Consider the following 27,536-nt stretch of genomic DNA (forward strand, 5'->3'; position numbering starts at 1 on the left):
TCTTCAGTCATGCTCAGTCTCTGTCTCCTGGATCCTGTCTGCTCACAGCAGGTGAAGCTCCTCCAATGTGGCGTTGGTGTCTGGTGGTAGCTCCATTAGTCATGTCTGTGAATAGCATGATGCTACTCTGCCTCTGGTATTCCCTCTGTTGCTGGGTTAGCACGGCTAGCTCGTCCATCTTATTGGAGATAGATCCCACGTTCCCAATAACAATGGATGGAAGGACAGGTCGATGGCGTCACTTCTTAGCTCACACCTGAGAACCAGCACGTCACCCTCACCTCCTCCTCCTCACCTTGTGGGAAGACATCAGGCCTTACACCAGTTAGCATTGACATGCTACAGGGTGCTAACAGCTGAGTTCACATGTAAACAATGCAGGCATGGTTACATGTAGGATCTCCAGACAAACAGAGGAGAAAAAGTAGTAAAAATATCACTGAAGACACAAAAAGTGACAAACAAATGAGCCATACAAAGTAATGATCCACTTCAAATACAAAGATGACGAAAAAGAGACAAAAAAAATTACAAGAAATGGACAAAGAAGAGAGAGCTGCTGCAACAGGCAGCCATAGCCAACAGGGCGGCGCCTAGCAACCACCTAAGCTTTCTAATTTTAAGACAGTGTGATTCAAACTCTACCCACTGAGCAAAGAGACGGTCAAAGGACGTCGCTTCAGCGTCTCTTTTGAGTGTCTAAATTTGGTCTCCCGAAGGTCCAGACCGTTACACCAGGCGACTTCTTTTTCCAGCGTCTACTGAAAGTCCAAAACTCTTTTAAAAGAGACAAAATCCAAAACTCCAGAAAAACTCACTAGAGGACCAAAAGGCATGAGGACCAGAAACATAGGAACAGCTACACTAGTAATGGGTAGATGAGGCCTCATGAACTGTTGCGGCACATTACCCAAACTGTGTTGATACTGTTCCGGTACTGTGTAACTGTGTCGCTCAATATGGACACCTGCTGGATCTTAAACATCATTGCAGGAAACAGAGTTGAGAAACTCAACTGTCGTAATAATTCAACGACCCAAAATACACAAAATTATTTAAATCATTACATTTTATATTGCGTGGTAATCTAAATTTAAAATATCTTTCATATCTTTAAAATATATAGTTAATAAATAACGTGAACACAAGTTCTAACATGTGAATCAAAGTTAAAGTGTTGTGAATGATGGTGTTGCTTATGCACTTATCTTTTAGACTGGGAGGTTTCTTTTGAAAATAAAGTTTCAATCAAACAAACATATCTTTTTGTGTCTCGGCAATTCAGGTTTTGGAGAAAGATCTCCAGCTTCAGATCAAGCGAAAACTAAGAGGACCAGAATGAAAAAAAAAAAAGGAAATGAAAAGAAAAGAAAAACCTTATTTACAGATATAAGATCAAAATGATCCCACATGGCGGAAACCTTTCTTTTTTCAGGCTCTGTATCACAATGGCTGGAAGGATAGAATTGTGCTTCGAAATATCTGTGATTATTTAGGTAGAGATGCATCTCGTTGGCAGATGCACTCTGAATAAACATGGTTTGGTGCCTCAGTTAGACGGCCGACACAGCAGCTGTATTGGTCACCGGACTTTCTCAAAGCGATACGCACACCGACACAGGGCTTCATTATATGAGCTCGACACATGTGCCAAGTCATCGGTGTCGCAGGACCCATCACTAAGCTACACATAAGAGGCCACAGCAAGGAATGAGCTGAAAAAGAACTCATGAAACAAAAGCGATTATATAAACAAGGAGTAATCAACACAGGAGTGAAAACAAACACAAACCCAAAACCAAATCATGGATAGTTGAGTCCTGTCAACTGAGCTAGTGTTGCTGCTGATGCCATTGAGTCCAGTTAAGTATTTCTTATTGTTTTTACACTACTTCTAGTTTCTGACCTCAGTGGTTTGGGGCAATCATTCCCAAAGACTGGGTCCTGACCTAAAGGTGGGTCGCAAGAGATTTTTTATGGATTACCAAATTATTTTTCAAAATGTTTACAAAAAATTCATGCTTTGCTCAACCAGAAGAAGTCTCCCCTCGCCAATTTGTTTATTGGTGATTGGCTCCTCACCCTGTCATAGCTGGTTATGTTTTCATTGTGAAGGGTTATCAACAATGTTTACTGTAACTGGAAACATTTAACTGCTTTTCAAAAGTCTGAAGCCATGAGCAGACACTAATCAACCAAACAAAATCACACCACCATATGTTTCCTATTGTTTTACAACACTCAGAGGAAAACCCTGTCACCTGTGTCACCATCACACATGTGAAAGAGCAGACCCATTGATTACTTTGATCGGTAGTTTCCTAAAGAAAGATTTGAAGTCGGATTCAAGATCCCTTTGAATTTGAAAGTCCAAAGTCACTGCTGGATCTTGGACAGGAACCAGCTGCAAGCTGTTAGAGCTTGTTACAGCTGAGCAGTGACGTCATGCTGAAAAAGAGGCATGGACGGTGCTGTTACCTTTATTCTGAATGAATATCACATCTTAATATCTTGTCCAGAATATCACATGACTTGAATACAATTCTAAAAAGCAAGCAGGCTAACCCATTTCGTAAAAATGCAAGTATTTTTTCAGAGTGTAAGCCTAACAAAGCTGTAATGCATTTGTCAAATATATTAGGTCAGTAAGCTGGTTCAAAAGATGTAAGATGCTGCAGAAACGTGATCAAAGAACCCTTTTTCATTTTTGCACAGTCGTTCTGTCAATTGGTTTACAGGTTTGGATGTATTTTGGGAAACACTGGTTTAGGGGATGTTAGTGGCTATGAAGTCTGCTTCACTCTGCTTTACACAGATAAATGACTTCATCATCACAAAGTATCAGAGCAAGAGAAAAATCCATGTTTGTTTATTTTTACAGCATGAAATGACCCAGTCCATAGTCTGTTTATGTTTACTTTATCAGGGTGGACCAAAAGGGAGGCTGGATTGATTTGAAATATAAGTTAAAAAAAAAACAAAACAAAACAAAACAAAAAACTATTTTTTGTTGTAAGTTTTGTAAAGCTAATCTTCAAAACAATCTGAATTTCCTGTGTATAAGTTTGCTGGACAAAGGTCAGGTAGACCTGATTAACTGATCCATGCACTGGACGCAGCTGATGCTTTCTGGTGTGAAAGCTAAAAACGTAAATATTTTATAACATTTTTCTTTATTTAATGATGATCATTGATAGAAAGAGCTATAATTACATGTTTAACTGTGTTTTCCAGGTGTCAGTGGTACTTCAAAGCCAAGATGACGTCTGAGGAGAAGAGGAGGACAAGTTACCAGAACGGACTTGGTAAATCAGACTCTTTCTGTCACGTTTTCACACTTTTTCTTTGGCTCTCACTCTTGTTGTTTTTTTGTTTTCACATGTGCCACATTGGAAAGTCTAGCACCTCCATTTCCCATCATCACCAGTGCATTTGGTATGAAGGTGCCAGCTTCTAATTTAGGGGGAGTCTCAGCCAATAAGCTGGAAGAAACAGAGAGCTGGTGTGAGCCACAGTTAGCAGCTAGCAAGCTAGCCACCTGCTCCTCTCTTTTTGCATTCTACACACACACACACACACACACACACACACACACACACACACACACACACACACAGCGTACTGCGGTATGGATCATTTCCCATGTGTTTCTCTCCTTTGCATATCTGAATTTCGCACCGCGGTGACAGTCTCCACCTGAAATCCTGCGCACACAAAAACCATGACCGACTTCCTGTTGTTGCAAACACAAGAAAAGAAGGAAGAGAAAGTCAAATGTGGTATTTGTATGATAGTTTCAGGAATGAAGACGTCAAAAACATCAACAGAGCAAAAAGCTTCAAAGCTCCTTCATCTTTCTGCTCCTCCTCCCCTCCCTCCCTCCCTCCCCGGGCTCTGCTCCTCACCTCCCCTCAGGTTTCATCTGATCTGCTACACGAGTTCCCTTCTTTTTGTTTTGATTAATCTGGTTACACAGCTGCATCCCTCGACTGTCTCTATCTGCCCTCCTGTACTTTCCATGTCTTCTGCCCGTCTTTTGTCTTTTAATAGCCAACTTTTCATTCCCGGCAGGAGAAAAACAAATTGAAATAAGACCTGTAGAAAAAAAAGACGAGAAAACAGAAAGAGTTTTGAAAGTTAGCAGAAAGAGAAAGGCTTAGGTGAGACAGGGGGAAATTGCACAGGGAGGAACAGAGAGGAGGGAGGGAAACGAGAATGAGGGCAACAAGGTTGAAAAGTGAGGAGGACAGAGAGGAACGAGGTAGTTTCCAGGGGGAAATTGAAGTATGGCTCAAAAACTATGAAAGTAAAATGAGATAGGAAGAGGGATGTACATTAAATACATTTTCAAATGGTTTAAAACCTGCCGTGTAATTCTATCAAGGATTCAAATGGTCCTTGAAACCCACCAGTGTTTTATCTGGGGTCACATCCCTGAGTGTCCTCCTCTAGAGGAGAAACAGTCCACGGGGTTTTGGTGCTCAGGCGTCACAGACAACAGACTGTTATTTTTATTTCATCTTACTTTTTCTGTTTTTTGAGAGACTGTATCGATTCCTGAAGGAGAACACGGCTTTTGTCCGGCTCCCTCTCCACAGGGAGGTCAGGGTTTAGAGCCTCAACAACAGCATCCTGTTAAAGTTTCATTGACTTGCTCAAGGACACTACAGCAGGGAGGATGCTGCTTTCATAAAGTGGAGGCTGAAACCTTGCCCTGCTTAAAAGACCGTCTCGGTGTGCTTTCCTGCTGAGTCCTCAACAAGTCCTCAGAGTTGGTGTGTGTTGGTGTGTGTTGGTGTGTGTTGGCGTGCTGTTTGTGTGCAGGTCTCCAGAGGGAGGTAACACATCAGCTCTGTTATGTTTTGGAGGAGATATTGAACAAGCACCAGGATCATTGATCGAACGTCTTACACACCTATGATCATCGTTATCGTTTGTGATTCTGCTCAATGGATAAAAACACAACTCTCAGTAAAGATGATAAAAAGAAGGGGAGGGTTTTATGTTTATTCATTCTCTTCCAAAACTAAAACATTGTAACATTTATCATTTTAATATTTACAACTGCTTTGTTTGAGCTCACACAACAAGATCTAAATTCTTAGATTTGATTGTTTTTAGTTGCTTAAAATAAGAGTAATGGCTTTATAAAAAAAAAAAAAATAAAATAAAATAAAATAAATAAACAAGTAATTTGTTTTTGTACTCATTGGCATTTTCATTTTTTACAATCATTTCAGGGATTTTCTTCACATATTGTCAGGTTCATGTAGCTTATATTGAGTTTAATAACATATTTATCTTTTTTTTATATAATTAATTTTTATTTCATATTTTAAGGATTGTACAAGGCTTTTGACAACAAAAACAACTATGAAGCTCCGCCCTCACTCAGAGGGGAAACAAAGTTAAACAATGCACATTCCATTTGTTTATCAACAAACATATAAACCATTTTTATTTTTATTTTTTCCCCTTTTTAAATAAAAATAATAATACTAATGATAAAAAAAAGACAACATCACAAACAAGACAAGACACCTAACACAAAATAACACAAAAAAACAACAAAAACAAAAAATAAATTAATTAAAAAAAAATAATAATAATAATAATTATAATCAACATACTCACGTTGAAATAACTAAAAACACAAAACAAACTTAATCACTCATTCACACCCACACATTCACGCAGTTATATTTGTGGTGGTTCTTTTGTTCTTGTACTCGTACAACTGTTGGAAACAAAAGAGAGAAAAAACAAAAAAATATATATAAATATATTTTGATACATATATCATATATATAGACAACAGGTGGTGTTGGGAGAAGTTTTTAGCTAATATAGTTAAGTTGTTTAAAAAGCTTCAAAAACATGTCTCCACACGGCATCAAATTGCATTTGTTTATTTTTGTCCTCTGACAAAGTTTTTTCAATACTCAAGTAGAACTTCATTATAATTTTCCATTTGTCTACACTTGGAGCTTCATTATTTTTCCACTTTTGTAACAGCAATTTCTTGTAAACTAGTGAGGAAAATATTAATTGCCATCCCATAGGGTATTTCATTTTGATCACATTTTGAAATAAACATGTTTCTGATGTAAACATAAATTTCTGTTTACAAATATTAGAAAGCCATTTCTCAATATCCAACCATGTCTTCTGTACTGTTTCACAATACCAAAAGGAATGGATGAGGGAGTCACTTACTAACATATTTAACATAATAAGACTTGTTAACCCCTCAATGCCTATTGTAATACAGTATACCATGTCAGGTCATGAGATGACATTTATCCTACTAATGCCCATTGATTCATATTTTATACATACCAAGGATCATATCAAATACATATAAATACGTATATACACATATATATAATGCATTCAATCCTTGGAGTTTGCATGTTCTCCCCTATAAGTACTCTGGCTTCCTCCCACAGTCCTAAACATGCTAATCAGGTTAATTGCTCACACTAAATTGTTCATAGGTGTGAGATTGTCTGTTTCAATGTGTCAGCCCTGTCATTGACTCTGGCCCCCACCTCTCACCTTAAGACAGGCACCATCCACCCGCGACCCTGAACAGGATAAGTGGTATAGAAAGTGGATGGATGATAGTGAATTAGTTCATGCAGTAAGGGGTTAAGATGTCAGGTTTTGCAATTCTTGTTTCATCTAAAATTGTTGTTTAAGCTTTGCCTGTTTAAGCTGTCTAAAAGCTGCGAAAAGCCTTCTCAGGTATGCTCTAGTTCCTCATCTTTCTACTTTGTCCCCACTGTCCCCAAAGTCCCCTTTCCAGGAATAAAGACCTATGTGGACCCTGATACGTATGAAGATCCTTCACAAGCTGTCCACGAGTTCACCAAAGAGATCGATCCATCCAGGATCCGCATTGAGAGGGTGATTGGAGCAGGTAAACACACACACACACACACACACACTCACACACTCCTGCAGACATATAGGTTTAGAAGCAGCCCCATGTCACTCTGCTGTGCCCTCTTCCCCTGTGTGTGGAACGGGAGAATTTCATGTGGGCTAAAATAAAAACAGCTTTTTAGATGATCTGTTTTCAGTCAGCACATTTAATTGCAGTGAACCTCCTCTACCCCATTGTGCGCACTAAAAAGGGCACCGTCTTCCATTTCCCAGTGTCTCACTGTCATTTTCTTTGCACAGACTGCAGGAATATTAAAGCCTTAACAGGTTTAGAGAACAAAAGATGGTATGATAATAGATGTGAAGCTTTTTTTAGAAGATGGAAGAATTTCATCAAATTTAACTAATCAGAGAAGAGGCAGTGACGCTGAGGCTCAGATAGGAACTGCAACACTGCCCCCATGTGGTGAATGACGGTGTGTCATGATGGAGCCCTGAAGTAAACTCCTCACTCTGTGTGTGTGTGTGTGTGTGTGTGTGTGTGTGTGTGTGTGTGTGTGTGTGTGTGTATGTGTGTGTGTGTGTGTGTGTGGGTGTTATAGGGGAGTTTGGTGAGGTGTGCAGTGGACGCCTCAGAACCCCGGGGAAGAAGGAGATCGCTGTGGCAATCAAGACCCTGAAAGGCGGCTACGTTGAGCGCCAGAGGCGGGACTTCCTCCGTGAGGCGTCAATCATGGGCCAGTTCGACCACCCTAACATCATCAGGCTCGAGGGCGTGGTCACCAAAAGTAAGTGGGGTAGCAATGAGATGAAAATATGTTGGCATAGAGCTGTGGTTCTCAAATGAGGGTACACAAGGGCGCTCCAGATTAAAAAAATCACACCATATAAAAAAAAAAGAATCCCTTTAAAGCTATTTTTCAGTGTATGTATAAACTGAATATTCTATCTAGTAGTTATACAGTTCCAGTATACCCCCCAAAAATTAAGAGTCTTCCTCTAACAACGCAAATATCAGCAACTGCTGAAAAAAAGAAGGCAGAACTAGAATCAGCAAAAATCTGTTAGTGTTTGAGAAAATAAGCTTACTAGGATTTATGGGCGCAGATTTCGTGGCACAGCGCAGGAGGCGCAAGCCTGGCACACCTTGCGCAGTGCTAATTTCGTGTGGCACACCACCGTGCGCTGCCAATTTGACAATTTGGTAGACCGTCTGCACAGAGATGGGTGTGACTGCGCGCCAGGGGGAGGTGTCAGCAGATTCATGTTGGCGCAGTGACAATTTCGTGCCAAAAAAGTGCGCTGAAAGCTCGCCAGCTCCAATCTGGTCTATCCTCGGCGCAAAGCGGAGCGCACCCTCCGCAGCTGTAATTTGGTGACAGGCGCACATGTGCGCACATGTCAACAAAGCCTCAGAGGCAGGTTTCCAGAGTGTCAGGCACATTTTAATGCAATAAACAATCACAGCAATCACTATTTAATGTAACCGTCTGAACCAGCATATACATTTATATCTATATTAACTGTCCCGTCACATCTGATGTCAGATTAAAGCCGTTTGTCATAATGGAAAGTTAACCTGACGGCAGCTGGAAGTTTGATGCACATCTTACAATTAAACAATAAACAGCCTTAACATCTGATACTGAGTATATATCTGGTTCTCTCATTTCATTTAATTCAAAGAAAAGAGGGAGAGAAAGGACGAAGAAAAAAGAGACAAAATAAATGTATGTCACTCAGGATTTACCCGTGATTTCCCATATTTCTCTGTTTTAGTCTTTATTTTTAACGTGATCTAAAAAGATGGAGTACATTATTGTAAGGAGGATGAGGCGGAGACACTGGGAGAGTATACAGTATATCACCAAAGGTTCTGCTATTTGGTGATGACAAACCCAGAGTGCAGGTGGATCAAAAGTATTCTGAATAGAATAGAAAATACTTTATTTATCCCCGAGGGGAAATTCAGGAGTCACCGCAACATTTAAGAAAACAAAAGTAAGAAAGAGTATAGAAAGTGCAAAAATGTCCATAAGAAGTTAGATGACGACATCCCGTCCACCACTCGTCCACCACTCTCCGGCCCAGCCAGTCTCCACCTCCACAGGGTCCAGGACTGAGCCTCCCCAGCAGTCTGTTCAGTCTCTGTCTCCTGGATCCTGTCTGCTTACAGCAGGCGAAGCTCCTCTGATGTGTCGCGGCGTCTGATGTCAGCTCCGTCAGCCACGTCCGTGAACAGCACGATGCCGCTGGGTTAGCACGGCTAGCTCATCCATCCCCCGGAGCGAGATCCCACGTTCCCAACAACGATGGATGGAAGGACAGGTCCACCTCGTCACCTCCCAGCTCACATCCGAGAACCAGCACGTCGTCCTCACCACCTCCTCCTCAGCTCGAGGGAAATCATCAAGCCCTACACTAGTTAGCATTGACATGCTACAGGCTGCTAACAGCTAATTTCGCATGTAAACAATGCAGCCATGGTTACATGTAGGATCTCCAGACAAACACAAGAGAAAAGTAGTAAAAAATATCGCCGAAGCCACAAAAAGTTTGGTGTCCGTGACCAACAATGAACCATACAAAGTGATGATCCACTCCAAATACAAAGATGACGAAAAAGAGACGAAAAAATTACAAGAAACGGACAAAGACGAGAGAGCTGCTGCAACAGGCAGCTACTTGGGTAGCGCCTAGCCTAGAATGTATAAGCCAGCTGTGTAACTGTCTCTTCATTTTCTGTCCCGGGAGCTGGCCCACACAGTGACGTGCTTCGTGTCCTCTGATGCGCCCCGCTGACTCCACTACCAGCACTGTTTCCGCGGTGCTGGGGATCACTCAGACCAATCAGACGCTGCGCCTCGGCTGCAGGGCATTTAAAGGCGAGGAGAGGTGCTCATTTGATTGGTGAAAACAGCGCTTGGCTGTGTTAAACCCACTCATGGCTTTTCTCCTCCCTCTCTGCCATTTGAGCGGAGGGAGGGGTGGACCCGCTCCTCTGCGCCTTGACTGCACCTCTCTTGGCACTGCAGGAAACTTGCAAAGTGCGACGGTCACGCCCTGTCCGCGCGGCGAAGGCCAGCGCAGGGCAGGTGCGCCTGCGCTTGCGCCTGGTCTACGAAAGAGCCCTGAGTCCACAAGTTGCTTGCCACCCAGGGCTACAACTTGTAACTAACTTCACTTTGGGGGAAATTAGTCAACAGTAGTATGAAGCCAGCACATCTTCAGCCACGTTTTAATTATTCTAGCAAATATTTTATTCAAAATGAAATTATGTCTTTTTGATGAAGAAATGTTTATCTATTGTCAAATTATTGATTTAGGTTTGAGAGCAGCCCTTTATTCTTAAACTAACAGTGGTCGACAAGTTATTTCTATGTGCACAATTCTTTGCTTTTTGACACATCTTTAGGTATTTTTATTTTAAAGTTGATGCAGATATAATGTTTTCTGCCTATTCAGTCACAATTTTCAGGGTCAAAGCAATGTTATTGTTAATAAAGAATATTTCATAAATCAGACACTAAGGGCACGGTCACACTGGCCATCTGAACCGTGCCATACTCAAGCTTGATTCCCACAGTGTGGCAAAGCAGAGAAGTGAATCGTGTTTAAGCAGAGCACACTTGTGGTCACACTGGTCAGAACGATCTGGACTTTAGGCTTTGTTTGTGAATTAATTTTGTCTTAAAGTGTGATGTCGTGAATGGTTAAAACTCAAACTGGTTTAATGCTGGTAACAGTAACTCCACCCATAGTGTGCCTCTCAGGGTTGCTCTGGATCATGTGTGAAACCATTTGCTCCAAAGCAACCCTAATGACCATCAGAGATATGTCCTACAGTCACTCTCTTGTTCTCACTGAGCCTTCTATTTCCCATTTGGTGGCCACCCAGATCCAACTCTAATGTTAAACACTTTGCCTTGAACAGAGCAGATTGCTATCTCTACAGGAATTACACTGTTTACCCAGTGCTGATTGGTAAATGGTTATTGGAGTGGTAAATTGCAGTGGAGGTACCCTTTAAAATAGCTACAGCCTCATTTCTATGTATGTGATAAATGATTGTTTTGGTGTTTTCAAGTTAAAAGTCCTCTCTCTTGTTTATACATAGTTTTAGCCTGTAGTTATACATATAAATATACTCTCTGAATCGAGGGGCAGTGGGTGTGTTCACATTGTGTGAGTGGCCGGCAAACATGCTCATGTAAGTCCTAACACTCTGCTGTGTAAGAAAAAGCTTTGTCTACAAAGGTCTGTGCATTTGTGTGTGTTTTTGTGTGTGTGCAGATGTGTGTGTGGACTTGTTAACGAGCTCTGTTTTACGGGACTCACCCAGTGCAACATATGGTTGTTTTTACAGGGGTGTATAAACTGAGACATGGCTGTGAATATAAATGTGTCCCCTGAAGACCTCCTACCCCTCCCTGAATGTAAATAGAGGACATTTCTGTGCTCTAACCCCGCTGACAGGGGCCGGGCTGATAAGGCTCTTTGAAAGCCGATCCTGCCGTTATTTCATTTAAAGCCGCTGATTGCTGATGTTGTGCACCAATAGACTTAACTGTAGTTTTATAGTCAGCCATCTCTGAGGCAATCGAGTGAAAAAGCCTCCCACTAAACACTCTGATGAATTCTGTGGTGGAAAAAATAAAAACAAATCTGAAGGTTAGAAAAAAAAAACAATTGGGTTGCTGATGTAATTACAGAACTTTTGATAATTAGAGGTCAACAACAGTGAGAAGGTTTTTAAACATGATGTTTCTGAACAAAATCTTCTTCACTGATCCAAAAAGCTTTTCACTGTATGAAACAACCAGGTCTGGTTCTCTGTAGTGTAGTTTTGCGTCTGTATGGCACTTCATTGACAGCTACAGTCAAAACTTTGATCTTCTTAGTGAAGTCCACTCTCTGTGGGAGGCTTTTATTGTGGTAGTGAGCATCAGTGTGCATGGCCTGTCATGTCCAGACTTTTTTGGGGGGGCTTTGGTGTGAAATCCATTTCCCCAACCAGAGAAGAAAACACCAAAGACTAACAATCAGTTACATGACAGAGTTCACCGTTAAAGTTAGATCACATGCAACGCACCGATAGGAATGCACACAAAGACATAAGGTGATATAACACATTACCCACAGAGCACTGCGCGACTATAGCACGGGACATGAAACAGCTTTAGACTGAACTGTTTGACAACACAGCTCTCACATGGTGTATTAGCTCAACAAGCTAGCTTGAGTTTACTTTTTAACTTCGAATGACTGAGTGGGTCAAAGTTATAAAACACAGAACTGCATACGTTATGTTCAAAGGAAAAAAAAATCCTTCTTGTAAAAAAAGTATACCTCATACTCCACTGAACTATTAGAAAAGGTTAAGGTTTGTTTGCCAATGTGTTTCTCAGATTCAGGTACATAATGTAAAAAGGATGAATAAACCAATATCTTTAATACATACACAATTTTTAAGCATTCCTCCAGACTAAAGTCTGACGTGCTTATTCTCTAACTTCAGTAACTTGTTTGAGAATCTTTGTTTTGTTTCTACCTCAAGCTGCTTAAGGTCAAGAACAGAGGAGGCTTCTTATTCCACTGTCCTAATTAGTATAAAAACAGCTCCTCATTTATCATAATCTAATGTGAAAACCCTCCAAACTTCTAAACTTTTCTAGAGTTTTATTCCACCTGTTGCTTCTGTTACTCTGTACAGGCATAAAATCCAATTCAACGTCGGTCAGTTTTGTTAAAAAGAGTGAAGCTCATATCTATCAGCCCATATCTTTAGCGCCAAAAAGGAAAAACATGTCAGTTTTATTCCTAAAATAGAAAACACCTATGTTGTCGTATATGCTGATAATTTTCAGTCAAACTTTTTTTAGGGTTTACAGTTCATCACTAAGCTGTTTTAGAATACTTAAAGGGACAGTTCAGTTTTTTTGAAGTGGGGTTGTATGAACTTTATGTGACCACTAAGGACATTAGATACAGTAGAAAGTTGTCTCCTCTCCCTCAGTAAGACACAAACTTTAATCACTGGTGACGAGGAAATAGGCGCTAACAGGGAAAGAACTCAAATCAAAAAGTATTACCACAGTTTAAGAGTACGCTACATAAAATATTTTTTAAGTGCATTAAGTCTTCGGAAATATAAACCTTTATCCGGACCTGACTAACTGGTCATGTATCCTTACGCGCAGGAGGCGTCCCCCCTCCTCCTTTCAGCTGTAGGGGATGTAAACAAGCTATGCTTCGGGCGCCGGTTGTAGCCTCGTGTAAGTTTGATCAAGTATCGTAATTCTTTTGTTTGTACTCTAAGGATTGTGAGGCAGCGTAGGAAATTCAAAATGAGTGACTATGACAGCGACGATGAAGTTCCATTCACTTTGGAACCAAAAGGATACCTGTATGAACCGGAGCACACAGAAGAAGAGCTGCTACAGATGGTGACTGAAAGGAATACAGAGGAGACATAGTCACTCATTTTGAATTTCCTACGCTGCCTCACAATTCTTAGAGTACAAACAAAAGAATTACGATACTTGATCAAACTTACACGAGGCTACAACTGGCGCCAGAAGCATAGCTTGTTTACATTCCCTACAGCTGAAAGGACGAGGGGGGACGGAGCGCACTAGCGCTGCGCGGAAGGATACATGCACTTAAAAATTATAAAAATTATTTAATGTAGCGTACTCTTAAACTGTGGTATTACTTTTTGATTTTAGTTCTTGTAGGCAGAGAAAATAGCCTTTGAATTTGGTACGGTCTCTCCCTGTTAGCGCCTATTTCCTCGTCACCAATGATTACAGTTTGTGTCTTACTGAGGGAGAGGAGACAACTTTCTACTGTATCTAATGTCCTTAGTGGTCACATAGAGCTCATACAACCCCACTTCAAAAAAAACTGAACTATCCCTTTAAAGCTACTAAATGTAAAAAGAAAAAAAGAAAGGATATTAATATGTAACTTGTTTGTTCTTCATTTTTCAATAATAAGAAGATTTTTTTTAAAAAGTAAAATTAGCCCATTTCTCTAAAGGTGAAGTTATGAGTGAAAACCTCACCATGAATGTTTCTTCAGTGGTACACCAGCTCTACATGCTGAATCCCAAAGTCAGAGGTCACTGAGCTCAGAGCAGTGCAGCTCATACAGAGAGACTCACTTAGTCAAAGAATGACATTTTTGTCTTCCTCCCATCTTTCCCTCCCTACATCTGCTGTTGTTCTTCAGAGACTAATTATGAGGAGTATTGTGCTGTGACTGACTGCTATACCTGCTCAGAAATAACAGGTGACACATTAGACTGTAAACAGGTGCGTTTGTTTTCGTTCAGGCTCTGCACTGCATAATATTGTTTCCAGACCTCGCTAATTAACTCAGGAAAGCTAAGCTTGATCAAATAATTCTCTGTTTATCCCTCCTGGATTGGTATCGTGGGGAGTATTTGTGAATATGATTTTGCTTTCAAAATAATGTCTGATGGGGCTTTTTATGTCCACAGTAAATATGGTTCTGCTCAGTCCACCATGCCAGCACTTTGGTTTTTTTCGGCAAAATAATTAAGGTTAAACATTTAATGTCACTTTGATTTTTTTATGCTCTGTTTTATTTAAAATAAAGAAAAAAAGAATCCATACTCACAAAGCCTGGTGCATAATAGATGGATGTAGCCTCTGTGATGTTACCCATGTGTTTCTGAAGCAGAGGTTTGAAGAATATTGTTGTTGGAGCCATATTAGAAATGCCAAACTGAACCTAGACTCTTTTGAGGTTGTAAGGTAAAGAGGTGGCTGTGCCACTGATTGGTTAGACTCATAACCTTGAATTGTTTTTAAACTGCTGAGTTGTGACAGACGTTATTTTCTGGTACCAGGCAGTGAACATGTATGTGGTCAGCAGTACTTCAAGAGCCGGCATCAAGCAAACTCTAGATGACACACAGGCTTTAGTACGTCTTCAGAATGGACCAATTGCTTCATTTTAATTTAATTTGCTTTGTTTTTATATGAAATAATAATAAATTAGTCGTCATAAACATACAATTTTGTAAACTTTACAATAATGAAATTCTGTAAATTTCTAAACTGTTAATTAAACGACCATAAGAGTCAATAGTCATAATAGAATATTTATAAATCTGTTTGCTTCTGTTACACCACATATGTCCCCATTGATGCTGCTATAACTATTTTTATTATAGTAACTATCATTACTATTATTATTATTATTATTATTATTATTATTATTATTATTATTATTATTATTATTATTATTATTATTATTATTATTGATATTATTATTGATATATTATTATTATCACTAATATTGTCACTATTATTATTATTATTATTATTATGCCAGTATTTTTATTATTTTTATTATTATTATTATTATTGCTATTGTTTGTATTTATTTTGTATTTTGCTGTATAGAACCTGTGTTTTTATTTATCTTCTTTCTACTCTTATCTATTCTGCACATCTTTTTTTTTTTGTACTACGGTGTTACCTGCTGCTGGAATCTGAATTTCCTGAGGGAACCCTCCCAAAGGATTAATAAAGTTCCTATCTAATCTAATCTAATGTAAGAAAGATCAACCATGTGAGGGAAACAACTGCCTTGAATGTCATACCAAGGCATTACTTCAGCACATCCACACTAATTCTCTTTTCCTAAAGCTGAGCTTGTTGAACAGCACAGTAGCTCACAGGTCTGGACAACTGCCTTCCCAGCTGTAAACCAGTCAATCTGTTACTCTGCAGGGACGCTCTGTCGGGACACGCTAACATTCAGGAACAGAGTGAGAACAGCTTGAGTGTTTCTAAAAAAGTTTCATATCATAGACAAAAACTGCATACTGAATGCTGGACCAGCTCAGGCAGTTTGACAGGTAGAGAAAGAGAAGTTATAGCATGGGATTATTTGTTTATCAAGCATGCATTTTAACTGCGGAGTATAATGGTTTGTCAAGCGACAAGAGGGAGTTAACCCCTGAAACACGTATTGTCTAACTTAACATCACTTTGATGGATGGTGAATGGCTCCCAGGTTTGTGACATAGCAGTAAGTGGATGAAGAGATCAGCAAGTGAACAGATATTAGGTGGACAGAACTTTTTTTGTTAAATAAGTTGAGTAAAAACTGGATTTTGAATATCGGCAGTTAATTTTGCTTAACTGTGGTCAAACCTGGTTAACTGAGGTTGGATATAGACGACACATCAAATTACACAGCCACAGTTGTTGCTGGTGTTTCAGTGTAAAGTGTGACCCTGTTAACTAGTGACTCGAAGGGGCCGTTTACACTACAACAGTTTTAGGGTGAAACCCAAAAGTTTTGTTGAGTTTCAGCCCCGCGTTTACACGGAAACGGCGTTTCAGCTGGCCTAAAACGCCAACCTAGAACTTTTGAAAACGACCTCCGGAGTTGGATTTTTCTGAAACGCTGCCGGCACCCTTGCCGTGTAAACAGTAAGTCGGCGATCTCAGTGGAAACGCTGACGTCACACTCCGCCTCCCCTCGAGCACATACAACAGCACAACAGTACCGTTGTTCTGATTGTCGCAAACTACTGTGTTGTGCTTGTACTGCTCAATCTGATAAATCTGCTTATTGTCTTCATTCAAAATTTGCATCTTTTACTCCCCTTCTGCACTTAGTATTCCCCAATATACCGGATGATCAGCTTACCTCTACTTCGGTTGAGATCTCACAAAGGCGGCTTCTGGACAAGACAGTTATAGCGCCACCCACAGGCCTGGCATGCTTATTGCAGCGTTTTCAGTCCCTCTGCGTTTCCGTGTAAACGCATATTTTTGTCACTGCGTTTTAGCGTCTTCAGATGAACCGTTGTCGTGTAAACGGGGCCTAAGCTGTATGAAACATGGAAGTAGGCTCAGTTTAAACAACTGGGCTTGAGCGTCTTTCCTGACAGCAACAGGCTGCCCATTAGTCATATGAGCTGAGCTGTCTCTGATTGGACAATCAGATTATCCCAACATCTTCTAAACCACCAAGTTGGAAAAGAATTTCACCCCCTGTACAGTGTGTTCTGATAGCGAAATCCACCTTTCAGACCCAAGCTGTTTTTGAACCAGGCTGTAAATATGTTTTTAATGCTGTAAAAGCTAATGTTTTGGGCAGGGTTTTTGGCTCCAAACCAGATGTTGATCTTTAGTTTTTCACTGGTACCTTCGGCAGAGTCACCAGTTAGCATAGTCACCAGTAACTTGCTCTGTAGTGGTAAAAAATTGCCTCTGTTGGATAGTATCATCTCTGACAACTGACCACAGAACAACAGTACATTTTGTTGCTGCTAGCAGGATGAATTTAGAGTTTAAAGAACAACAAGTTTTCTTAACGCTGCTTACGCGCTCAAAATGCATGTGCATCTTTATGATGACGTCAACTAATAATCCCTCCATTCAACTCCTTGACTTTATGCATTAGTCAGCTGCTCTTTCCTCGTCACAGACTGGCAGATACATTCAAACACCCACAAATGTTATTTTGTTAAGCAGATTCCTACTTCACTGAATCATATGTTGCAGCTTATGGGAGGATCAGGGCTGGAAACAAATGACCTGTCTGCAGTAATCTTCATTTATCTGATATTTGTTCACACAAGCAAAGGCTTTAAAGAAACCCACTACCACAATCTAACTATCTGTAACAATCTGTGAGCCTTCTATAAGTTGATGAGATTTAAAGGTTTCTCCATCATCTTCGATCAACATGTGGCAGTGAGTCCTCATATTCTCATATCACATCCTGTCTCTATACCTCCTTTTGGGTTGTCTTTTTTTTTGGAAAACTAATTAAATTTGGCAGAGAGGACATCTCTGGAGAAATAAGAAGTGTGTTTGTTGCTTTGTTTGCAGGCAGGCCTGTGATGATCGTGGTGGAGTACATGGAAAACGGGTCACTGGACTCGTTTCTCAGGGTAAGTGTTGGAATGATCAGCGTAATTATGTCTTCATGTGGCCTCTGTGATACTTTTTTGGTTTTCCACATAAAAATAAGCATATTTGCTAAACAAATGCTGGAAAATCTTTTCCTTTTATATCACTGAACTGTGACTGAACTATATGCTTCAGCAACTCTAGACTCTCACTTTTTCCTTCTTCCTCTTCCCTGTCAGCAACACGATGGTCACTTCACTGTCATCCAGTTGGTTGGTATGCTGCGTGGGATCGCCTCAGGCATGAAGTACCTCTCAGACATGGGTTATGTTCACCGAGACCTGGCAGCTCGAAACATCTTAGTCAACAGTAACCTGGTGTGTAAAGTGTCAGACTTTGGCCTGTCCCGGGTCCTGGAGGACGACCCAGAAGCTGCTTATACAACGACGGTATGCCTGGCATGAAAACCATGCAGTTAAACTCCTATAACGATGAAGTTTAATATTACAGTTTCATTTCATTTAACTGACGCTTTTGTCCAAAGCGACTTACAACATAAGCAAGAATTTAGACAGAAGGAAAACCTAGCTAGTGCGACAACAGTGCTACAAGTTATTAGGCTGCAGATGCTGCCATTAAGTGCAAGTTTTTTTGGGGGGTTTTTTTGGTTTTTGTTTTTTTGGTTTGTGGGGAGGGGTCAATAATTAAAACCCAACAAACCCAAATTAATTGCTGCAACAGTATACTTCAATCGTCAACAACATTCAGTTGTAGTGCTAAAAATCACAAAAGCTGAGTCTTAAACCTACTGACTCATTCTACCCCTGAGGACAAAGAGGAGAAGGGTCAGCTTAAGTGCACAAGTGTTCCCTGAACAGATGAGTTTTCAGACATCTCTTAAAAGTAGAAAAGGACTCTGCTGATTGTACAGTTAGGTAATTTTTTACTATTAGCACTATTTGGGCACAACAGAGGAGAAGAGTCTGGCTAGTGATTTGGAGCTGCGCTGGGCTGGAAGCACCAGGTGTCTTTGTCAAGCAGAGCAGACCAGAAGAAGAGCTTTGAATAATATGTTAGCATCATTTTGGTCCATGAATTGAATGTAGAGCATTAAACCATCAGTTAAACTTTTTTTTAGACCCAGACTTGTATTACCATTTTATTTGCCTTCAAAACCTTTGACACAACACTGACATGCTGCTCTTTGCTCCTCTAAAACAGCAGTTACTAAAGATGTCCCTTAGACTAATTACTATGCCACATATTATACAGTTTTGTAAAAATATAAAACCAAAAGTGAAAGCAAATTTTTACACATTTCTGCACTTCTTTGCTGCCCTGAGACCCCAGAGTGGACTAATCCAGAAAAAGGCAAAATAATTTCACAATCATGTCAACATCAGCACATAGGTTGGGTTAGTTTCATTCATTTAAATGACTTTATTTCACCTTAGGTTTTGTTGTTGTTGTACTTTTCAAGATTAATCTCAAAAGTTTACCAGAATAAAGCCATAAATTTAACTCGTAGCTACAGGCTATCAGGAGAGCACCTGTTCTAAACTGAGCAGCGTGGAGTAACTTGTGAAGTTATACTTTAGATTAGGTTTCACAAATAAGGAACTGTTCCATCTTTTAACAATGTAACTTCTAACTTTTCTGACACCTCCTGCTTAAAACCCAAAAGTCAGAAGAATTATGAGGGCTCTGCTTCCACAGTTCGTATTCATCCTGAAATCAAGTGTGATTATACTTATGACGATGTTATGCTGGATTGTGCGAAGAAACTGGGGCTTTGATAAGAACTCTGATAGCATTAGAAAGATATTCACAGATTGGTCGTTCCCCAATCAATATCTTATCATTGGAACATTTTTTTAATAAATCTCCACCTCCAATCACAGCAAGGCAGACTGAGAGCTATCAACGTATATTCCTCTTAACGAGCCGTCCTCAGTGCTGGGGAACTTGTGTTGTCCTATGTACAGAGCGGTTCTTGTTCCAATGACATGTCTGCAAATTGCAGCACTGATAAAATATGACACAGAAATATTAAATAACAGTATTAAATAATGTCACCCAGGATAGGGGTGGCATCATCAAAATTATTTTACATGTTATCTTGCATTTTTCAGCCCATTTCTTAGATCTTCTGTAAGCCTACAGATATAGACTAAGATAATAGGTCAAATTTCATAAATTTACGACTTTTTAAATTCATGACTGTTTTTTCATAAACTTGTGACTTTATTCTAATAACTTTTTTTTTTTGCTGTTGTTTTTCTTTAACGTGGTCACAATCTATGGCAACATATTTGAGACAAAATTAAAACAAAAATGCAAACATGAAAATGAGAGGGCAATACAGGAAATACATTTTCATTTCAAGAATATAGGCACATTATTTGAGACAAAATGGAATTAAAAATCAAATAATCAATTATCACTTTCATCTTCAAGACTGCACTTTATGTGACATTATCGAAATACAAAAAGGAAGAAAGAAATGGTCTTCTAACTACTGGACATAATTCTAATGAAAATGCAAACATGAAAATGAAAATGCAATAAAGAAATTACATTTTTATTACTTAAACAAGCACAATGTGTGACATCATCCAAATGAAAAGGAAAAGACCAACATGAAATGGAAATGAGAACACCTTGGTTGTACCTCATCTTCAACAGCAGGTGGCGGTGTGTGCGCCATTCAGCAATCAACCCAACAATTACTACATTAGAAAAAAAAAACAAAATTTTGTCTTGAATATCCTTTCATACTAATCAGGTGAATAGCAGCCTCCATTGTAGTTTTCACATAGAAGGAGGTTGCCAATCAGCTAATTTTGGAATCTTGGGCAGGAAAACTTGGGAACCCCGGCATTTAAACACTCAATTTATTGAGAGTAGGAATATCAAGATGTGCACACACTGTCTGGAATATTTACTATTTGCATTTCAAGTTAACAACTGTCCCTAACATTTGTCTCAAAGGGTTTCTATCCTCATAGTTATGATTGTTTGGCCTCCAGTGCAGTATGGAGGAGGTAACTAACTGTGTTTTTATACACTGTTCCATTTATTTATTTTACAAAAAAAAACATCATTATAAAGACAGCCACCAGATTGGATTTTAGAGTAAGTATTCCAAATAGATAACTTATAGCAGTGCAGTCATTACTGCGAGCCCCACAGCAGTGATAGCGTGATAAAGTCTGACTCTCCAAGATTAGTCAGATTCACTGTCATTTGGCCAGTTTGTCTCTGGCTTTTTGAGAGAACCTAATTAGAAGCAGAGTTAAAAGTCTGGAACCATGAAAGACAGGAGCGGAGAGCCAGTTAATAACAACTCAATTTACAGAGATGAGCTGAGAGCTGATGAGACACTCCCTACCACCTGGTCCATGGCGGGTCTCTTTTTTTATCTTCCATAACAAAAAAACAGAGACGTGTGATGCACCAACACACACATTCCCAACCCTCCTCTGTCACAACACATCAGAAATGAAACTGGGCGACAAAACTGCAACACAGAGATGCATCAACACAAACAGTTTGTTGTTCTTCACCAACACTTAATCATTTTAATTCTTCATAGCAAACTCATTTGTATCCCAAATCCTAGATGTTGTGTAAAGAGGCATTTGGAATCAAAGCTACTAAAGCTAGAACACTTTTCATTCAGTGATTGTACAAACTGAGATATATAAATTTGAGGCATCAGGAAACAGATGCTTCTCTCTTTTCCAACTTGATAAGGCTGATGGAATTCCCCAGGCCTTTAATTTTGAGACCAGGCAGAGAAAAAGGAGTTGACCAAGGTAGCGGGAGCTTAGCCTCAAAAACTATTGTGCTGAAAAGATGATGCACTGTAATTCTTTTTGAGCCCACGGTGACCTTCATTTCCGGGTTTGTGCTGGGGTTACTGTGCAAAGGCAGGTCTGTGTTCAGAGCTTCAACATGTCTGAGTCTAAGCTCTCTGCAAAAGATTGTCACTGAAATCAGCTGAGAGCAAAGCGAAAGTTGATGTGAGGTGAGGAGAAAGGAAAGGGGACAAGAGAAGAAGAAAAATGTGTGTGAAAAATTATAAACACACTACTTTTTGACCCAGAATCATAGAATAGAACAGAATAGAATGTACTTTGTTAATCCCCAAATGGAAATTCAGAGTCACGGCAGAAAAACAAGAAAGTGTATAGTGCAAATAATTCAAGAATTTATAAATAGAATAATATAAGAAATGTCAACAAAAAAATGTCCTTCAGAGACAACAGCTTGGCCTCATTCTCCAGTCAGCCTCCACCTCCACAGGGTCCAGGACTGAGCTTCTTCAGCAGTCTGTTCAGTCTCTGTCTCCTGGATCCTGTCTGCTCACAGCAGGTGAAGTTCTTCCAGTATGGTGTTCATAACCAGTGTTAGCTCTGTTAGCCATGTGTGTAGCATGACGCTACTCTGTCTCCTGGTATCCCCTCTGGTGCTGGGTTAGCACAGCTAGCTTGTCCTTCTTATTAGAGATAGATCTTACATTTCCAATAACGATGGTTGGAGGGACAGGTCGATGTTGTTACTTTTTACCTCACACCGCAGCACCAGCATGTCGTCCTTGTCTTCCTTTACTCAGCTCACAGAAAAAAACTCTAGCAAGGATGCTAACAGCTCAAATCCCATGTGCAAACTATGCAAAATAAATAAACATGAGGGTAGAGCGCTTTTATTTAGTTATTTATTGATATATAATTATATTTCCACATTTATTTGTGTGTGGGTTTTTTTACTTTTATTAACTTATTCATTTATTTACTCATGTATATATATTTTTCAAATTTTGTTTTCACTTTTCTTTTAATTTATAAATTTGGCAGTTTTGGTCCTCCATACTCCGGACACACAGGAGCAAAAAAAAGAAGAAAAAAAAAAAAGAAAGAAAACAGGAAAAACACCATTGCAAACATGACCAGTTTGGTGTCAATGGACAAGACATGAGTTATAAAAAGTAATGACCAGCTCCAAATAAAAAGAGAACTAAAAAGAGAATAAAAAAAAGACAAAACAACAACAACAACAACAAGGAGCTGAAGCACTCAGATGGCAGTGTGTATGTAATGTTAAAAGTGGTGTGTTTTTGGTACCATCTTTTAGCTGGATTTTTGCTAGTAGGTAACATTTGCTGAGTTAAAGCTTCTGAAATATATTCTGAACCACTGAGCAGAAGGCTTACATGAAATAAAATCACATTTTTAAGACCAGAGAATGTCACAATGACTTGCTCTTTTTGTTTGAACAGGGTGGCAAGATACCCATCCGATGGACTGCTCCTGAGGCCATCTCATACAGGAAATTCTCCTCAGCCAGTGACGCCTGGAGTTACGGCATCGTCATGTGGGAAGTGATGTCGTATGGGGAGCGGCCGTACTGGGAGATGTCCAATCAGGATGTGAGTATCACTGTTTTCTCCAAGGTGACTAGTGTCGGTCATGTAATATTAAGCACTTGTACCTTGGAGGAACTAACCACAGACTTTGGTTTGATTTTGAGTTTCAGTTCATGTGCTGTTTTCTAAAATATCCCCTCACAAACAGAGCTGTCTATCCTCAGACTACAACATTGACTTTTCAATTCAAGTCTTGCTCCACTGAGTAAATTCTGAGTTTGCTTTTCAATATATCAGTGAAAGTTGCAGCCCTCTAACCTGCTCCCTGACTGTTTTCTCACATCAAAAAGAGGCTGCCTCTGAGAAGGGGGAGGGGAGCAACAGAAACGCTGCTGAGATACACCAAAAGGAAGAAAAAGATGAGTGAGAGGAAAAGGGAGAGAGCAGTAAAGGTCAGAGGTTCAAAGGACTTCAGTCCGGTAGACGGGGAGTTTAAAGCCGAGGATTCAGTGCGTTGGAGCAACCCTGCTGATCCCTGTGCTGTGGTCAGGGATTGGAAGGGCCACGAAGGGAGCAGATCCATCCCTCTCTCCGCTGAGTGTGAAAGCTCCACCGTAATCCCTTCAACCCCTTACACACAGCCTTATACACAGCTTTACACATACAGCCCCACATGCGCATCTAGGTCCAAGGGTTTGGGGCGGATTTGTGCTGTTTGGAAATTGCTTATAAATGCTGTCCAAGGTAAACGGCTGGCCTAGTCACAAAACCAGCCAAAAGCTATCTTCTTCTGGTCAGACCCTGACCACAGCTTCTTACAACAGATACATGGATCTCTTCTCCCACTGACTCACAGATATCCCACAGATCCACTGTATGAGTGCCAGCACATAAACACTGTGAGCCTCTGCTGATTGATTAGATTTAAAAGAGTTAGAAAAATAAATTAAAGACCAAGCTCAAACTGATTTTTCCTACAAATAATAGACTGTAAGTTGCTAAGGAGGAGGCTAAGGAAATTTTTAATTTGAATTATAATCTTTATTTATATAGCACTTTTCAAATCAAAGTTACTAGATACTTTACAGGCAGCTAAAACAACAAAGCAATCAATATTCCAGTAAAACCAGGAAGCAAACGAGAACAGATAAAAAAATAGAAACATAATAGAATATCAAGTCTTGATACTCTTTGTATATTTCTTTCTTAAGGTAAAAAAAAATGTAAGTATTAGAAATCAAAAACTTAAGTTTTACTATCCATCCATGCATAGCGCTGACAGCTCGATCCTCTAAGACATGTCTGTAATGTGTAGCGTTAGTGAATTCTGGTCATGTCCTGCCAGTCATCTACCAATCAGAGCTAACGTAACCTCACTCTTCATTTTATTGATAGACTCTCAAGTTTGAACAGACCACTGCAGAATAACTGCTAACTGTGGGTTGGAATCAACATTAGCACAAACAGATTAGCTCTTTCAGCCTTTAGCTCGTGCTCTATCTCTCTCCTGTTTTGCTTTCTTCTGCTTTTCTGACATTTTTCTGTCTGACAGTTAGGCTCCAGTGTCCACCATCACTACAAAATTAATCACAGAAACTGTTTTAAAGCAAAGAAAACTAGATCTCACTTCTCACTTCTAAACTTTGTCAGCCAGTCAGAGACTTAGATGTGCCATAAACCAATCTGGTCCTGCTCGACCTGTTCGGGAAGCTAGGAGGCAGCATTTCAAAATAACCTGTAATATTGGTGCTGATAATCTCATTTTAAAGTGGGGATTACAATCAGGCGTATATCTAGAAGGGAGACTTTTTTAAGGTCACTTTCAAACTCCTCACAGCCACTTTAAGTCGCCGTCCAAAGGCACATTTAAAAGACCTCTGCCCAAAGTACCTGGACACAAAGGCGCATAAGGTGTTAAAAGGTGTGAGGCCATGAAGAGCTTTAAAGAAGTCAGTAGAAGTCAATCTTAAAATTAATTCTAAAACACACAAGAAGCCAGTGTACGGGGGATAAAATTGGGGTAATGTGCTCACATCTTTGGTTTAAAGCCTGGCAGCAGAGTTTTGGACAAACTGTAGACGACTGATGTCTCTCTGGCTTAGGCAGGTAAAAAACAGTTGTAATCATCTAGTCGAGAGGATATAACAGCATTTAACCCCTTACTGCCTGAATGAATTAACAATTATACAAACAGATTGTTTTTATGTGTTTAGCATTCTTACAGATGTTACATTAAGTGGAGATTGTAAATTTGAGTATAGTACACACAAGAGCTATAACTAAGTTATATATGTATATATTAATGAGAAGTTCATTCCCTGACCAATATATTGTGACATAGTGAATCTGATATGATCTTTGGCTTGTGTGGAATATGAATCAATTGGTGATAATAAGATAGGTAATATAATCTAATATAATAAGAACAGGCATCAAAGTGTCTCAGTGTCCTTCGAACTTAAAATGGATCTAGATTTAGTAATATTTCTCAAGTGATAAAAACAAGATTGAAGTTTGGTTGAAAGTCATTCAAATTTCAAGTCACTTTGCACTATTGCAACAGCTGTTATATAAGACAAGGTACCAGCAGATGGCAGCAGGTCATTTATCATGTGCTGGGAGCCAATGATGAGGATGTCTTTTTTTTTCATCATTAACAGCACAAGTTTTGACATCCAGCCTTTGACATCCTTTATATCAAAACAAAATTTTCATGGTTTTGCAGCTCGTAGAATTGTTTTGTCCTTTGTAAAAGTGTTCAGTTAATTAAAATTAGTTTTTTTTTTGATTGTGAAAATGATTTGTAAAATGTAAAATGTAAAAATGATTCAAACTTGGTAATTTATTTATTTATTTATTTATTTATTTTTGCACTTCTCAGCCACTGTAGTATAAAGGGCCCCGGCCAAAATATACCCCAGCTAAAGACTGGCTTAGGCCCAAGTATCCTGGGGTATAATCTAGCCTGGGCCACTTTAACCCCAGGTATAGTCTGTATTAAAGTCTGAATGAAAGTCTAAACAGCAGCTTCCACATTTTGGAATCCTCTGGTGTTGACATTGAACTGTCTCTGTAGGTGATCTTGTCCATTGAAGAGGGCTACCGGCTGCCTGCACCCATGGGCTGCCCAGTCGCCCTGCACCAGCTCATGCTGCACTGTTGGCAGAAAGACAGGAGTCATCGGCCTAAGTTCACCGATGTCGTTTCCTTCTTGGACAAACTGATCCGTAACCCAAGTAGCCTACTGCCCTTGGTAGAGGACCTTCAGAGGTAAAGCACTGAGTTTTAAGCTGTGCTGCATTAATCAGAAAAAACAAAAACAGTGATGCGTGTTATAAAAAGGGTTTATCAGTTGTTTATAATTTTTCTTTATTTTTTCAGTTTGCCAGAATCACCAGGGGAAGAAATGGACTACCCAATGTTCATCTCCATCGGCGACTGGCTGGACTCCATTAAGATGAGTCAATACAAGAGCAATTTCATGGCAGCAGGCTACAGCACAATCGATTCTGTGGCCAGGATGAGTATTGAGTGAGTATCATAGGAAAAATTGTTACCACCATTTAAAATGCTGAACTAAATAAGTAAATAAGAATGTGACCAATTTGCAGTGGCAGCGACCTTTAACAGGGGTGGGTCTGTAAAACAGTGGATGCTCCTGTTGATGTTTTACATCACTAATCTGAGATACATTTCCCAACATGCACTCTAGATGATGCAGTATGTGCAGGATGTTGTATGCAGGATGCTAGATTGTATGTGTTTTAGATTTTCCTGCACAGGGACTTCTGATGTATTTTAGGCTTTTAAGTGAGCTTTGGCTGGGCAGTTGTGTTGTACATCGTCTCTGTCAAATAACTATTAAAAATAACAGAACATAAGTAAGGTAAGTATCATGGTTGGGTGGTTATGACAATACTATCTTGAGAGTGACACAAGGTCTAAAATGCACAGTCTAAAGTGTATTGAGGAAAGAGATTTAGAGCATGTCCGTTGCTTCTATGTTGCTAGTAATGGGCCACACTACGGTGGACAGTGGGTGTCAGACGATTTGCAAAAGCCACAACAGGAATGCAAGAGAAAAAACATGGATGCAAACACTACAGCACAACGGAAGTTAACAGAGGTTAGTTACCTTAACGGACACAGAAAAGTAGTGATTAGTTGTTATGTACCAGAAAAATATGTCATCTTATGTTTAGCTTTATGAGTCAATAACATTAGCATTAAAGCTATATTTATCATAGCTGAAGGTAAAAAAGAAAATAATCATTTACCTACTTTCACAACTTTTCTGGATCCGTTAGGATAACTGTCCTCTCAACTTCAGTAGTGACTGCTTCCATTGTGTATTGGCTTTTTCATGTGTGTTGTTG

The 27,536-nt window shown here is 39.7% G+C and overlaps 1 protein-coding gene across 2 annotated transcripts in view; it reads left to right on the plus strand.

Moving 5' to 3' along the window:
- The window catches only part of LOC141807999 (ephrin type-A receptor 6-like), a 293,417-nt gene that overhangs the window by 259,523 nt on the left and 6,358 nt on the right, over nucleotides 1–27,536 (plus strand). For both annotated transcript variants that reach the window (XM_074694268.1, XM_074694269.1), the window contains exons 9-16: nucleotides 3,235–3,305; nucleotides 6,797–6,922; nucleotides 7,491–7,676; nucleotides 17,772–17,833; nucleotides 18,032–18,241; nucleotides 23,074–23,223; nucleotides 26,237–26,430; nucleotides 26,542–26,691. In XM_074694268.1, coding sequence (XP_074550369.1) covers nucleotides 3,235–3,305; nucleotides 6,797–6,922; nucleotides 7,491–7,676; nucleotides 17,772–17,833; nucleotides 18,032–18,241; nucleotides 23,074–23,223; nucleotides 26,237–26,430; nucleotides 26,542–26,691 — 1,149 coding nt within the window. The remainder of the gene's footprint in view (nucleotides 1–3,234; nucleotides 3,306–6,796; nucleotides 6,923–7,490; nucleotides 7,677–17,771; nucleotides 17,834–18,031; nucleotides 18,242–23,073; nucleotides 23,224–26,236; nucleotides 26,431–26,541; nucleotides 26,692–27,536) is intronic.

Source organism: Halichoeres trimaculatus, unplaced genomic scaffold (genome assembly GCF_033239565.1).
Source record: "Halichoeres trimaculatus isolate MK-OKI-2021-1 unplaced genomic scaffold, fHalTri1.1 fHalTri1_scaffold_19, whole genome shotgun sequence".
NCBI classification, from domain to species: domain Eukaryota; kingdom Metazoa; phylum Chordata; class Actinopteri; order Labriformes; family Labridae; genus Halichoeres; species Halichoeres trimaculatus.